At 46.3% G+C, this 16,178-nt stretch overlaps 2 protein-coding genes across 2 annotated transcripts in view; one reads left to right on the top strand and one right to left on the bottom strand.

Moving 5' to 3' along the window:
- ncam2 (neural cell adhesion molecule 2) overlaps window positions 1-16,178 on the top strand; it is a 194,975-nt gene that overhangs the window by 128,089 nt on the left and 50,708 nt on the right. Inside the window, exons 3-4 of the mRNA XM_083758886.1 lie at window positions 570-779; window positions 10,288-10,431. Coding sequence (XP_083615012.1) covers window positions 570-779; window positions 10,288-10,431 — 354 coding nt within the window. The remainder of the gene's footprint in view (window positions 1-569; window positions 780-10,287; window positions 10,432-16,178) is intronic.
- LOC310854321 (ATP-dependent zinc metalloprotease YME1L1-like) lies at window positions 12,296-14,245 on the bottom strand (the record flags this gene model as incomplete). The annotated part of the gene is made up of 1 exon (XM_083758918.1): window positions 12,296-14,245. The coding sequence occupies one exon, from the start codon at window positions 14,243-14,245 to the stop codon at window positions 12,296-12,298; it is 1,950 nt and encodes a 649-aa protein (XP_083615044.1).

Genomic DNA, 16,178 nt, shown 5'->3' with positions numbered 1-16,178 from the left:
TGGATAAAAGCGCTATATCAATGCACCATTTTACCATTTTTGCTATTTGACATGGAACAAAGCATGCAGCGTTTGTGGTTGACGGTCATCTATGTCTGTGACATACTGTACAGTATCTGCTGTGAAAAAGTACCCATATTATATATTATAGAATGGTCTATAATATGCACACATAATAACTCGTCCTTCGTTCACAGGTTTTAACGTTAAGGACCCCCATAACTCTTGAGAGTGTATACACATGGAACCAGATGGATTGGTTCCATCTGTACACTCTCAGAGTTACAGACCTGTATGGTGCCATTTGGAACCCACTCAAGGACACTTTGGTGTTAGCAGAGTGTTTCCAGTGAGCCAACACGTACAATTTGACCAGAATGGAACAGAGCCTTCATTATAGTATCGGCGCTAACGCCTGTGAAGGAAGTAGGGAACGCCAAGTTCTTTCCAAAAATGGCCTGTGTGCAACTGTGCATGTTCATTCACTCAAGACTCAAGATTGTCTTCTTTCTTTCTTCGTTTCCTATCATCCTCTCTCCCTCTGAACCCGCCCGCCCCGCCCCACCCAGCCATCGGCGAGCCGGTGGTGCGTCTGGAGTGGTTCAACCCGGCGGGCGAGCGCATGGCGGCGTCGCGGCGCGTGGCACTGCACGCCGAGGCGTCGCGCTCGCGCCTCATCATCTACAACGCCGTGACGGAGGACGCCGGCATCTACCGCTGCCAGGCCACGGACGGCGCGGGACGGAGCCAGGAGGCCACCGTGGTGCTGGAGATCTACCGTAAGTAGCTCGCACTATAGCCTCAGAGTCGATACCTAGGCTTTTACTTTCGTTCGCATTCGGCTCAAAAATGAAAGCCTGGGGGAACGAGATACTGTACATTTCCTGGTCTAGGAGTGGGAGTGACGTCAGTTTTCTCAGCTGTTTTCTACCAGGGAGGGGAGGGGCGGAGGAAGGCAGGGGTGGGCACTCGGATCAGTGAACCAATATTATCCAGCGCTTGGTCCATGTGCTACCCGCTACCCCTCTAGACCAGAAAGCACGCAGGCTGGGCCAAGCTACTCGCACTATAAACCAGTGGTTCTCAAACCTTTTCATGTCAAGGACCCCCAAATCGACATTTATTAGACCCCCATGTGAAAAGCTATATGCCACGGACCCCCACGAGAGAAGAGTTTTACGGCTCTAGGTAGCAGTGACTCTCAACTATTTTAATTTGAAGGACCCCCAGTTTGGCATGCATTAGGCTACGGACCCCTCCATTTAATGGCATTTCTATATCTCTGGGACCCCAATTTATATTGTAAAATCACTGTTAATTTACGTTACAGACCCATAAGGGTCCATTTGGTTCCTATAACTATCATTTAGCTAGGGACCCCCTGAAACTCCCTCAAGTACCCCTAGGGGTCCCCGGACCACCACTTTGAGAACCACTGCTATAAACGTGCCAGTGGTGGGAAATCACACCATAATGTGAATTGAGCGGTGCCTTTGGAGTCGAGCACAAAATTTTGTTGACTTAAAGCACGAGAGTTGTAATGACCCCTCCTTCCTGGAATCCGACCCCAATCAGCATCAGCTGCAGGGGTCAATAGGTCATACTCGGGCCGACCTGCACGCAGAACGACCTGCACGTAGATGTTTTGTCTGAGATGTAGTGGAGAAGTATTGGTAAATTCAGTACTCAAGTAAAGTACAAATACCTCAAATACTTTTTTAATACTGCACCCACTGCACATGAACACATTCATATCAATGTTTGCACGAGCCCATTCTTTTTGTTTTACCAGGCCAAACCGATTAATCATTGACGAAATAATCGACAGTTAGACCAAGTGAGTGACCAGACCGCTCTGACAGAGAAACGGTAAATGGAAAATACAAAGCACCTAATTCATAAGCCAGTATAGGCAAGTTGGCAACAACAAATACATTATTTAATGTCAAATATTTCAAACTATGACACACAGAACTGCACCATAAATAACATTTAGAGGATTGTTAATTCTATTGATCTCCACAGTGCAAAAGAACAAAGGGAATGCAGCCATGGAAAACAAAAGGAATTAAGGCGACCAAACAATGACCAATTAAATATGATCCACCACATAATGAATAATGAATGAACGGTTTCTCCTCTAAATGCTGAATATTACAGACGTACGTTTTAGACATGCATAATTTATGAGCCGGCGTTCTGTGTGCGCCGTGATGATAAATCTGGGATATTTCTGAGTGCATGCAAGTTAAAGAGTGCCTCCCGTCGTCATAGCCTGCTATTTTAATGGGGGAGAGTGCAATTAGACAGGCGCACAGAGAAAGTAATTCGGAATAATTAACACTAATGAGTTGACACAGGAAACATTCTCTTCAGTTTAATTTTGTGTTATTATTGCTGGTCTGGAATAAGTCCTGTCACTGTCAAGACAGGCAGCCGTCAGTGACAATGTGGCGTTCTCATTTTTTTTATTCCCACAAGTAAACCCCATTTTTCAGCCATTGTCAATTATCTAATGTAATCCTGGCGCTACACTCCCTTTGCCAACCTGGGGAGAGTAACGGACTGATCTCATATTTCCTTCCCTGCATGAGGAGTTCAAGCCACTTCTTTTCACCTGACAGGGGGGCAGTTTGCCCAGTTGGACATAGCACATGGAAGGAACACGTTATTCCAACCCAGTTCCTTTCCCCTCCATCAGACTGGCCGGGAGGAGGCAAATTAGAGACCACTGCAGACCAGGATTAACGCATGTTTTCTTTTAAGGTACCTACCCTAGTGGACACGGGAGGAACATACAAACTCAACACAGAAAGGCCCTTTCACCAACCCCACGTAGGGTATGGGCACTGATGACACGGAGGAGAGAACACGCCCACAGCGTCCCCAACGGGAATCAAACCCAGGACCTTCTAGCTGTGAGGCGACATCGCTCACAGCTAGAAGGTCACTGCCGTTTGCAAGTCACCAGATCCGATCTGTGTGTTCAGACTGACATCCAAATCTAGCCTGAATCAGATCTGTGCCACATCCACATTGGAATCTGATTTGTTTAAATAAGTCGAATCGGAGTTAGATCTGGTTGTTGCATTCAGACTGAGACAGATCTCCTGAAATCAGATTTGAATCAGATTTGAAACCAAACATCTAATTCTGTGAATTGTATGTATGTGACCTGTCTGCATTTAGACTTATTTAAACAAATCAGTCTCCAATCTGGATGTGGCACAGGCTCAGCTCTGATTCAGGCTAGATTTGGCTGCCTAATTGATGCTCAAATTCCATGTGAATTTCACAAGATTCATGCATCTAATTGGATGCAAAACAATTCATCATAGATTCACTTTTTGCCGGGCATTCACACTCGGAGGTGCTTTCTTTCCCTGGCTCAGTGACACCAGCGCACCGCCAACCGATGATGTTGGCAGGCTGGGAACGGGAAGCGAGGCAGCAGAAACGGAAAGAGTGAAAACTCCTCTCGGCGTCTCAGCTGAACCAATGGCTCAGAGGCAAACTGGCACAGCTCGTATGCGCACTTGACATTTTGTCCTCGACATTCGGCGAGCACAGAGCAATACTTCAAAAGACAAAGTCCTTGTGCCGCGCGAGCCAAGTTTCTTCTCAGTTCACCAGTTGACACCACCAGTCAACTGCTGCGGGGAGAGAGTTGCAAAGTTGAAAGCATGTTTCTATGACTCATTCATGTAACTACGAAAGCGAGGGAGAGAAGAGTTTAATACAAACAAACAAAAAAATATTGAAAACGAGAGTGTAGAACAAATGAATACCAACGATAAAAGCTTATGGCTTCATAGGATGTAAGATGCAGACACACCTTCCCCGCTCAGAGGGGGGCCATGGTGGGCGAGGGGGTTGCAGAACTCATTGTAAAGGAGCAGACAGGTTTAAATCTATCGACAAAATGCAAATGGCGAAAACCAGCGAGCAGAAGGGAGGGGAGGGGTTTGGGGGGCAGAGGGGTGTAGGGGGTGAGAGGGGGGATGAGATATTGTTGCTGTCAGGCAGAAACCTCATCTCCATAGTTCAACTTTGTATGTTTTTCCGCAAATTGATGCCCGATCGCCATACTGCCGTTTCGTACAAAAGTAGCAAAGTATAGCCGATCAAGAGCTTGTAGATCTGCTATTTTTGCTATTTGTCATTTATTTTTAAAGTGAAAGTGCATGGGTGTATCTGTGGGTATATGATACAACAACATGAAAGTATTAACAATCATGCAATGGGGCCAGTATGGACATTTCCTACAAATTGGCATTGTTGTCAGCCATTGTCAGACGTCGCATTTGACGCGCTGTCCGACTACTAACCTAAATCTTATACTTGTGTATTTATGTGATGGTCTCTTATGTCACATTTATGCATCTTTAATCGATTAATCGATCTAGATATTTATTTAGGCTATTTTGAGACACCTTTGTTTATGTAGGCCTACTATAATATTCCTTACACCTTTGCCTCTGGAAATAACAGCTGTCTGTATACAGTACAGTGTATATAAATGTACCCCAGGAGTATAAGAATGTTTATTTATGAAGTCAACTGTACTATACTGTATACCCCCAGGGAAATTAAATGCTTGCAGAAGTCCTCTTCTATGCACCAGTGCTCATCGGGCTGTAAACGGAAGACATCGACAGGATCTAGCTGTCAACATGCATACGCCCCGGATCACAGTGGGCACGATGTGATTAAGGGATGACTGGGGCGCGCCAACCTAGCTGTCACTGAGTTCTCTCTGGGGATTGTAGTTTAATCGTAATATGCATGTTTGTGTTTGTGTGTGTGTGTGTGTGTGTGTGTGTATTGGCTTAACTCTTTGCCAGATCCAAGGCATTTCAATGTAGTTGATACAGTACTGTCCCCTTCGTCTGTACCAGGCCAGTACCTAGAGGTACCTATAGGTTTTTAAAAGAACCTGGGTACCTCTGGAAGCCACACCTCTGATGGGTGTGGTTTAGTCTTAAGGGGTGTGTTTTTTTCACCCACTGTGTAATATAATAAACGGACAGTAGGTGGCAGTAGGACAGTAGGACAGAGGCCAGAGCAACAATATTTGCCTCTGAGATGTAGTGGAGTAGAAGTAAAAGTATTGGAATTCATGAATACTAAAGTAAAGTACAAATGCCTCAAAATTGTACAGTACTTAAGTAAATGCACTTACTTTCCACCACTGTGGAATGGTGAGTGACTTTCTTAATATCATTTAAATATAAAAACTTAAATTAATAGGTTTACCATGCATGCCAAAATAGGATCTTTTCAATGGTTTTGTGATGTCATCAGGAGTAAGTCAGTAACAGTTTATATTTACCCCTGACTGTCACTAGGCTCTTTGAATATGCTTTCTCAAAGCCTGTATCTGTTTAAGAGTAATAAAACAAGTCTAAGGTTTAATCCAGGGGTTTTCAACTGATTATGAACCAGGGACCACCACCCTGACTGAAACTTAACCTGGGGACCACCACCCTGACTGAGAATCAACCTGGGGACCACCACCCTGACTGACAATTAACCTGGGGACCACCACCCTGACTGAGAATCAACCTGGGGACCACCACCCTGACTGAAAATCAACCTGGGGACCACCACCCTGACTGAAAATTAACCTGGGGACCACCACCCTGACTGAGAATCAACCTGGGGACCACCACCCTGACTGAAAATCAACCTGGGGACCACCACCCTGACTGAGAATCAACTTGGGGACCACCACCCTGACTGAGAATCAACCTGGGGACCACCACCCTGACTGAAACTTAACCTGGGGACCACCACCCTGACTGAGAATCAACCTGGGGACCACCACCCTGACTGAGAATCAACCTGGGGACCACCACCCTGACTGAAAATCAACCTGGGGACCACCACCCTGACTGAGAATCAACCTGGGGACCACCACCCTGACTGAGAATCAACCTGGGGACCACCACCCTGACTGAAACTTAACCTGGGGACCACCACCCTGACTGAGAATCAACCTGGGGACCACCACCCTGACTGAGAATCAACCTGGGGACCACCACCCTGACTGAAACTTAACCTGGGGACCACCACCCTGACTGAGAATCAACCTGGGGACCACCACCCTGACTGAAAATCAACCTGGGGACCACCACCCTGACTGAAAATTAACCTGGGGACCACCACCCTGACTGAGAATCAACCTGGGGACCACCACCCTGACTGAGAATCAACCTGGGGACCACCACCCTGACTGAGAATCAACCTGGGGACCACCACCCTGACTGACAATTAACCTGGGGACCACCACCCTGACTGAGAATCAACCTGGGGACCACCACCCTGACTGAAACTTAACCTGGGGACCACCACCCTGACTGAGAATCAACCTGGGGACCACCACCCTGACTGAAAATCAACCTGGGGACCACCACCCTGACTGAGAATCAACCTGGGGACCACCACCCTGACTGAGAATCAACCTGGGGACCACCACCCTGACTGAAACTTAACCTGGGGACCACCACCCTGACTGAGAATCAACCTGGGGACCACCACCCTGACTGAAAATCAACCTGGGGACCACCACCCTGACTGAAAATTAACCTGGGGACCACCACCCTGACTGAGAATAAATAATAATAATAATAAAACAAGTCTAAGGTTTAATCCTATTTAAAGAAATAGGCCTATCAGTTTTTTTTCTTCCTGAAAACCCTAAAAAAAATAACTTAGGCATAACTAAAAAAACATTGCATGGATGCACCTGGGACGTATCCTCAGTGATGTATCCTGAGGTCATTATTTTAACAGTTTCCGTGCCGCGAATGGATTACTCCAGGTTAATGTCGCTGCCGTATCGGACATACCCGCCTTTTGTTTTATGTGTTTAATCCGCCGTAATGTAATGAATCAAAAGAAAATCCGTCTTCGTCGTGGAGTTTGAGACTGGATGCCTTCGCTGTGATGACAAAACCGGAAATCGTCACATGCTGTGGGCTGCTAGGGCTTCTGGGAAATTGAGGCCAATGGAAATGCATTGGGTGCAACGCCTCATTGAGACGAGTCTTGTGTGCGTCTTCCGTGTGCATCCGGGTGGTGGATGCGACACTCGGATCATAACAAACCACGGGACCTTTTTTCGCTGGATTTTCGCGGATTAAAAGCCCAAATAATCAGCGTATGCTCTAAAGGTAATACAACAATCTCGGCAGTGAAAGGGGGTTGATTAAAATGCGTGTTAAACGTAAAAAACAGTCAAACTGTTAAGAAGAAGACAACATTGAAGTGACATAATGGACACATTCCTTTGTTTTGTTTTGTCTTGTTTGATTATTGTTCAATGACATTCATTTGGAAAACTGCTTTGGGGTTAAGCAGAGGAATATACTGAGGGTGGAACCCCCCCCCCCCCACTCTCTCTCTCTCTGTAGGCTGACTACTGTATACAATTAACATAACCTGTTTGGAATACACATTAGTAGAATACTTGAGCACAGTAACTGACCCAAAACTAAGGAAAACTTTAACTCAATATAGACTCAGTGAACACAGTCTTGCGAGGAGAGCACAGTTGGCACCCTGGCACCATTGTTTGGGACACAGCTAAAGGTGTTGAATGCGCCGTGGGGGGTGGGGTAATATGAACTGTCTTGCCAGTAAACTGAAGTTCCCTGGCAAGTATTAAATTAAATTTGTATTTAACATCATTAAATACTCTATATTCTCTTGCATCCAAAGAGCCTAAAGTATTACCGATTTCCAATACTTTTACTTCTACTCCACATCTCAGAGGCAAATATTGTAATTTGGCAGGCAGACAGACCCTTACTATCAATCTATTTTTTTAAAACCTCCTTTTTGTAAAGAAAAACACTTGTTTCCCAATAAGTCACTTTTATTTTCTATAAATAACAAATCAAAATGAGAATAATAAAAGGTTTAACAACTTTGGGTTTTATGCCCTAACATTTTTTAAATGTTTCTTTAAGATGAGATGACTTGTAACATTCTTGTTAAGCTCTAAGTAAGTAAAAGAAAAAAAGAGACAAATAGTAAATACAAAGTTCAACCAAACAATTACGTTTTTTGGCTGTTACAAATTCTTCTACTTTGTAGAATGTTCACATTGTTTGAACAGGTAAGACTATAAGAGCGAAAGTGTGACTACTAGTGCAATTTGATCTGCATGGCTCAGCCCTTCAGTGATTTGTGCCCTCACTTTATCATACTGTACATGCCAGGCAACACACGTGTGGTCATATGCGACCTGCATGGCATTTTGTAACGTGGTTCTGCAACTCTCTAAGCCCTTCCAGCCTTTCAAAGTGTGGTGTTAGTTGGATTCGGGGGTTGAGGCCAAGTAGTAGCCTGACCAGCTTATTAGCATGTCTAAAGAGACACTTGAAGCTGGAGATCCTATCATATCGTTCTCAACCTGTGGGACCCCAGATGACAGTGAAGTGACAATTTAAGGACTTTTAAGACTTTTATAATGCCTCAAAGGCTCTAAAAGAAAAAATACCATTACTGCATCAAAAGTAATCAGCAAACCATGCTATAAAAACTGGTCAAACTGGTGAAAATAGCCGATCTACAAGTTCACAACGAGCTTGTAGATTGGCTATTTTCACAATATTTATCTGTGGAACCATTCTGTTGCTTGTCTGGGTGGGGGATCCCCAGTTCAAATATGATTACTTTGGGGGTCCTCAGAACAGGGGGTCCTCTCAAAAAAAATTACAAGATATATTGTGCCAGTTCAATTCTTGTTGGGAGCGTACCTATGTTCCCCAGGTTCTATGTTCCCCACCATGCAAAAAAGGTTCTTTGTTGAATATTTTGTTTTACATGCTGTAATTATACAGTTTGGCTGATTATTCCAATGAATTGGATTCAGTTGTAAAAAGAGCTGGCTTATTTAGTGGGTGGAAGGGGCCCGGTTGAAAAGTAATATAAAGTAATATGTAACTATATTACTCTTGATTCCAAGTAATAAGTAATGTCATAGTATTACTATTTCTAATGAGTAATAAGTAAAGTAAACATATTACTCTTAAGTAATATTGCCCCAGATGACAGTTGGTAACCATTTGGTTACCAACGCTCCATCATTTAGGCTGCATATGGGGACCACCTGGAATCCCCCCAAGGACCACTGGTGGTCCCCAGACCACCTGGAACCCCCCCAAGGACCACTGGTGGTCCCCAGACCACCTGGAACCCCCCCAAGGACCACTGGTGGTCCCCGGACCACCTGGAACCCCCCCAAGGACCACTGGTGGTCCCCGGACCACCTGGAACCCCCTCGAGGGCCACTGGTGGTCCCCGGACCACCTGGAACCCCCCCAAGGACCACTGGTGGTCCCCGGACCACCTGGAACCCCCTCAAGGACCACTGGTGGTCCCCGGACCACCTGGAACCCCCTCGAGGGCCACTGGTGGTCCCCGGACCACCTGGAACCCCCTCAAGGACCACTGGTGGTCCCCGGACCACCTGGAACCCCCTCAAGGACCACTGGTGGTCCCCGGACCACTGGTTGAGAACCACTTATTTAAATGCACTAAGGGGGTAGCTTCATCTCTCTGCTAAGGGGGTCCCTGCTTCATATCTCTCTCAGCTAAGGGGGGTCCCTGCTTCATCTCTCTCTCAGCTAAGGGGTCCCTGCTTCATCTCTCTCTCAGCTAAGGGGGTCCCTGCTTCATCTCTCTCAGCTAAGGGGGTCCCTGCTTCATCTCTATCTCAGCTAAGGGGGTCCCTGCTTCATCTTTCTCAGCTAAGGGGGTCCCTGCTATTAAGACTTAATAGCTCTGCTCATCATGGGCCGACGCCACCTGGTGGTTGAATAGCTACTCCACACTCCACAATAAACCTGTGGGTGTGGCTGAGAATCTGGGGGTGTGTCTGTGGGTGTGTCTAACATAGATACCTGTAGGTACCCATGGATGTCATTTTGAGATCGAGGAAGAAACGGATAGGATTGTACCGTATGATTCTCTATGGGATAATGCCGTTTTTGAATGATTTATTGAGCCAGAAAAATGTGTGCAAATCTTTGAATATATATTCTTTCACAGCTACTGAGGGGGGTCCCTGGAACAAAATATTTATTTTCAGATGGGGGTCGGCGGGCCAATTACATATAATCTTTGGGGTCCTTGACGTGAAATAGCTTGAGAACCACTGACATAAAAACAGAAGTTTTGCAGAAAACTGTCAGGATTTAGAAGACATTTAGTAGAATTTGGTCTCCGGTCTTAATGGGTGTATAATGCCGCCACCACCACCATCTCTCTGTCTCCCAGAGCGGCTGACGTTCCAGGAGGTGCAGTCGCCGCAGGAGTTCCGCCACGGCGAGACGGCGGAGGTGGCGTGTGACGTCATCAGCTCGCCGGTGCCCGTGGTGGTGTGGTACTACCAGAACCAGGAGATCACAGAGGAACGCCACAGTAAGATCACGCATGTGACCTATCTATCAGTGTTCTTGTCTTAAAGGGACATTTCACCGCTGGAAGAAACTGCAGTCACTCAATGTTAATGGTATTTGTAGTAGATGACAGTAGCACAATTTGAAATTTGCACAATAATGGCCAGAATTCTTACAATGACCACTGCACTCACCTGTCTTACTGATACAATATGTCGTTCAGGAAGGAAGTGAGAGCGTGACATCACAGGCATTTTGAAATACTAAAATACCGGTATCTAAAAACTACATTACACATAATAAACCCATGTTTCTTGTGTCCTAAATGTCATTAAAATAAGATCTGGTTGCAAAAGGGGTGAAGTTAAATATAGCTCTGTTATTTTCTTTGTTGTTTTGTGTGAATAAAATGTTATTTCTGTCCAATCTGTATGCTATTGTATGATAATGCAATATAACGTGAAAGGTACAATCCTGAGGAATTGCAAGTGTGGTAGCCTAGCTGCCCCTTGCGTGACTGCTGGCCTAGAGGGGCGGATGCCGGCGAAAACAGGCAACCTATTGGTTCATCTGAGCTCACGTCCACCGCCCCCTCCTCCCTGGTATAGACAACCGCAGAGAACACTGACGATTCTCCAACGGGTTTCCCCGGGCCTTTCCTTTTGAGCAGAGGAAAAGGAAAATAAAAGCCTGGCTACCGAGGCTACAAGTGTGGTTGCAGAAGAGGGCAGGGCATATAGACATCAGATTGTGATGTCACATCATATTCTCCAATCATATGAGGGCAATTATAGGCAGGGGCGTGTAATCATCGTCCAATCGGAGGAGAGAACAAAATATGACGTCATGGGGGAACACACACAGATAGATACAAATAGAAATTGCAATTAGTCCTTCGCTAAGCCCCACACACTCCAATCTGCGATGGCAAGCTGTCCTTCTCACCTCATCGAGATGTTAAATGATGGCGTTTCTCCATAGCTAATCGATCATTTCGGTAGCGAAATCAAAATGTCTTCTCTAATCTAGCCTATAGGCTAACAAGGCCTGCAGTATGCACTGGAAAAATGTGCATGACATTATTTCAATTAACTAGAAACACTATGAAATGTTAGTATCCAACTCAAATAAACTGTGTATGCGTTCCACAGCACAGCCATGCAACATAACACCGACAGCTATGAGGTGGAATTGGACAATCACTTTGGGTGGGGTTTAGTTGCACTGACCACACTTAGCTTGCATGTCAAGAACCTTTGACATGCTACACGTATAAATATATAATACAAAATTGTCGGGCAATTACTATAGTCTGGTTGGCAACCACACAAAACATATTAGATTAAAAAAATAAAACCGGGCTTAACCACTTTAACTCCATATTATGGGGAACCGGAGTTCCTCAGAGCTCAGTACTACCTAAATAATAACACTTCCATTCTGTTATTGTGGGGAAAGCCTTCGGTAAAAATTGTTGATCGACAAGCTTACAACGCGACGCAACTCATGCTGGGATTAAGACCTGGAACGCATTTTGTGTCAATTTAGCTTTTAACCACTTTAACCACTATTTTAAACTTTAGCTATAAAAAATAGCAAATCTACAAGCTCATATAGCGTGGCACAGTGCTATGAGCTTGTAGATCTGCTGTTTTTGAAAAATCTGGAAAATGTGACGCAAATCTTTTAATACATATGTCACAGCAAGCGTTTTTAACTTTGCTTCTGCGGGTCGCTGGTATAAAACATTTTCAGATGGGGGGTGGGGGGAGGTCGGCGGCCAAATACATCTAATTTTGAAACAATTTTGAGCACCCCTGATATAGTAACAGGTTTTTCCGAAAACGGGTCTGGATAGTTTTCTGCGCTCCACTTCTTACGAGAGATCACAGGGAATTACAGCCTTTGAGCACCGACTGGATCTGTTTGGCGTCCATGGTTTCGTGACTTAGCAGGGCTTCGGCCAGCATCCTGTGCTCCTTGCTGTGCGTCGTCAGTATGCTCTTCGCCCGCTCGTACGAGTCCTTCAGCAGCACGCCGACCTCCCGCTCTATGGCGGCCTGCCTCTCGGGGCTCTGCCGGCTCGGGTTGGGGCAAGTCGCGACGCCGAGCACGTCGCTCATCCCGGCCCGGGTGACCATCATCTCGGCGATCCTCGTCGCATCGTCAAAGTCGCTGGACGCTCCTGTGGTGACATTGTCGCGTCCGAACACAAGCTCCTCTGCCACGCGGCCTCCCATGCAGACGTCCATGTCGGCCAGCAGTTGGGCACGCGTCTGGTACCAGCGGTCGTCCTCCGGTAGCATAGACACGTGGCCGAGCGTCAGGCCTCGAGGCATGATGGTGGCCTTGTGGATGGGCATTGCATGCTGGGTGTGGAGGGCGACGATGGCATGGCCCGACTCGTGGTAGGCCGTGATGGTCTTATTGTTCTCGTTGATGTGTGCGCTCTTCCTCTCGGGACCCATGAGGATCTTGTCCTTGGCAAACTCCAGATCTGTCATGGTGACCGCGGGCCTGTTGGTGGCCGCCGCCTTCAGCGCCGCCTGGTTGACCAGGTTCTCCAGTTCGGCTCCGGAGAAGCCCGGAGTGCCCCGGGCGATGGCGCGTGCGTCCACCGCGGGGTCCGCCTTGACCTTGGACAGGTACCAGTCGAGGATGTCCGTGCGGCCCCTCACGTCGGGGATGGGGACCGTGACCTGCACGTCGAATCTCCCGGGCCTTACCAGGGCTTTGTCTAAAAGCTCTGGCATGTTCGTGGCGCCGATAACAATGACGCCTTGATTTGGTATGAAGCCGTCCATCTCTGCCAGCAGCTGGTTGATGGTTTGTCTGGCCTGCGCAGGCTCTGCTGGAGAATCCACCCTTTTGCCCCCGACGCTGTCCAACTCGTCGATGAAGATGACACAAGGAGACTGAGCTTTTGCCTTTTTGAAGAGCTTCCTGACACGGCTGGCACCAAGACCCACAAACACCTCTTCGAACTCCGACCCGGAGGCGTAGTAGAAAGGCACGCCGGCCTCCCCCGCCACCGCTCGAGCCAGGAGAGTCTTCCCCGTACCCGGGGGGCCGACCAGGAGGATCCCTTTGGGAAGTTTTCCGCCCAGCACCGTAAATTTGCTGGGATTCCTGAGATAATCCACGATATCTTGAAGTTCATCCTTTGCTTCATCCACGCCTCTCACATGATCGAATGTCACGTTGGACATCTGGGAGGTGTGTGCCTCCCCTGAGTCAGAAACAAGCTGAATGTTTCCCGACGACACTAGGCTGTAGATGCCAAAGCCGATGAGGGCCAACAGGAACAGCCTGAATCTCCTGGTTTGTGTTCGACTGACGTCCTGGGACTTTAGGAAGCCCTCGATGAAGCCTGTCTTGAAGCCGTCGTGCTGGTTTTCTGGAATGTTCTTCAGTTTCATCACTTCCACCGGGTCGGTGTCCAGTGTGGAGCGCAATCGGCTGATCCTGGACGACGACAGCGTCTTGAATCCACAATGTTGGATCCATACGGGAGAGCGGCGTAGCTCCGCGCAGACAGCACTCTGTGGACTTTGGTATTGTCCGTAGAATGTCGGCAAGCCGAATAATCCTGACGTTGTGAGCGAAAAGCCATGTTTGTTCTGGAAGAAGGTGTCTGCCGATATGTGGGTGGGCCGCCACGCTGCTGGGATGATGTGATGGGTTTCCTTTGCTCTCTGTGTCGGCATAAACCTGCTGACCATCGGCTGCACCAGCTGCTCGAGTGGAGTGCTTCCCAGCTCCCTCAGGCTCACCCTGTCCGTTTGGAGCGACGGCTTGTGTTCGGCCGCATGGCAGTATTTCCGCAGCCTCTGCATCGACAATGTGGCTGCAGAGTTAACCAAACCCCTCAAGGAACGGAACGCGACAGAGATCTGATCGAGAGGCAGCGCCACTTGCTGATGGTGCTGGAATGAAATCATTGTACTGTATATACCGTAGTATAATATTGTATAATAGACAGTATCTGTGTCGTTCTCTCTTTGTTTCTCTCCGTGTCTCTGTCTCTGTCTATCGCAAACTGACGACTAACATTTTAAATATTTGCCCAAAAGAGTCGTTACATCATGGATGCTGACATAGACGTGGAATTGCAAGAGTGGTTGCGATAAGTACTGTGTGATGATGATGTATTGTCCCACATTATGCCACAGGGACCCTAGTCACTAGTGTATACACAACAAACAGATAAACTAGACAGAGGCATATCCTGTGGATTTGCGAGTGTGGTTGCCTTTATAGCATATAGCATGATGTCACCGTATATTACCAATCATATGAGGACACATAGTTCACATGTTCTGATGTCACCGTATATTGTCCAACCGTGAGGGCAGTACAGTGCCTTCAATTAGGTAGGGCGTGTAATCTCAATCAGAGGAGAGAGCAGAAAGGCCGATAACAGTAGTCTGTTTGCCTTCGCTAACCACATATTCTAATAATAAATAAACCAGAAAAGCAGTTCCTGCAGAAACTGCGTGGACTCGCTGAAAACCCGCAATGTACGTATATGATATACAGTAGAAAATGTATTAAAGTTGAAGAAAAAAAGTGTATGGACTATGGACATATACTAATGACATCAGGGATCTCCATATATGGGCATAAAATGGACACAGACAGACGGGTACAACGGGTACTCTGACAAGGCCCCGGCACTATAACTCAGAGACATATTGGTCGGATAGGTGGAGCAACATACTGTAGTGTGAAATGTGTATGTGAAAAATACAATCAAGTATGTGGAAGCAGTTAGATGCCGAAAAAAGTATTTAGAAGAATAAATAAATAAATAAATATAAACTGTAGTGTAGAGAATGGTGCACAATTCTGGGAAATTGCAAGTGTGGTTTCAATTTACTTTGAGCAGCTCGCTATATGTACAGTATGATGTATTGACCCACAATACATCACAGCTGGTAACCAGATAAAGTTTATACGGAATAAATATATATAAAAAAAGAAAAGAAAAAAGTCAGGCAATTACTATAGTGACTGACTGCAACCACACTAAAGACAATAAAACATTTTGTTTTAACCAAAAAATATCACTTACCCTACCTTTTTAATATAAACCCCAAAGAGAGGTCAAAGGCATCATTGGCAGGATTCGACATTGGGGAAATAAAGACATGCAAGACGTCATAGGCAGTCAATACCCAAGAGTGTGTACAGGACACGTTGCTGACCCCAGAGTGCTCAGCAATACTCTGCACAGAATAATAATAACCATAAAATCACACCATGGTCTCAGAGCTGCTTCTACTGATGTTATCTGAACTCTCACTGAACCAAGATGAACATTGAGATGGTCAGATGTTTTTAATTTAAATTGACATATTCAGCACTGCTGGCGATGATGAAAAGTGAAGATGGCCATCTCTTCATCATATCTTCTTTGTATAATTACATTAGATATTGGCTTGGGAACAAATTGGCTATAATAGTCCAATCAATCCCAGTATTGCTGCAGCACTAGTATACAGTACTGTATGTGGGACTGTATGAAGCGGTTATCTATACTGTATGTGAACGTTATTATCAGGCAAATGTGCCGAGCTGAAGATTGACAGTTGGACTGTTGAGGAATGGAATGGAGGTTGCGTTTCTCATTCATCTCTCTCTCTCTCTCTCTCTCTCTCTCTCTCTCTCTCTCTCATAATTCTAATAAAATCTACGTAAATAATGGTTCATGCCAAGTACTGCACACCCAGTAAGTAATTAGGCCTGTCTCAAGCAGGAAGGATCTCC

The sequence above is a fragment of the Protomyctophum parallelum genome (genome assembly GCF_964188405.1).
Source record: "Protomyctophum parallelum genome assembly, chromosome: 23".
Taxonomy (NCBI): Eukaryota; Metazoa; Chordata; class Actinopteri; order Myctophiformes; family Myctophidae; genus Protomyctophum; species Protomyctophum parallelum.
This window is presented reverse-complemented; position numbering and strand designations above follow the sequence as displayed.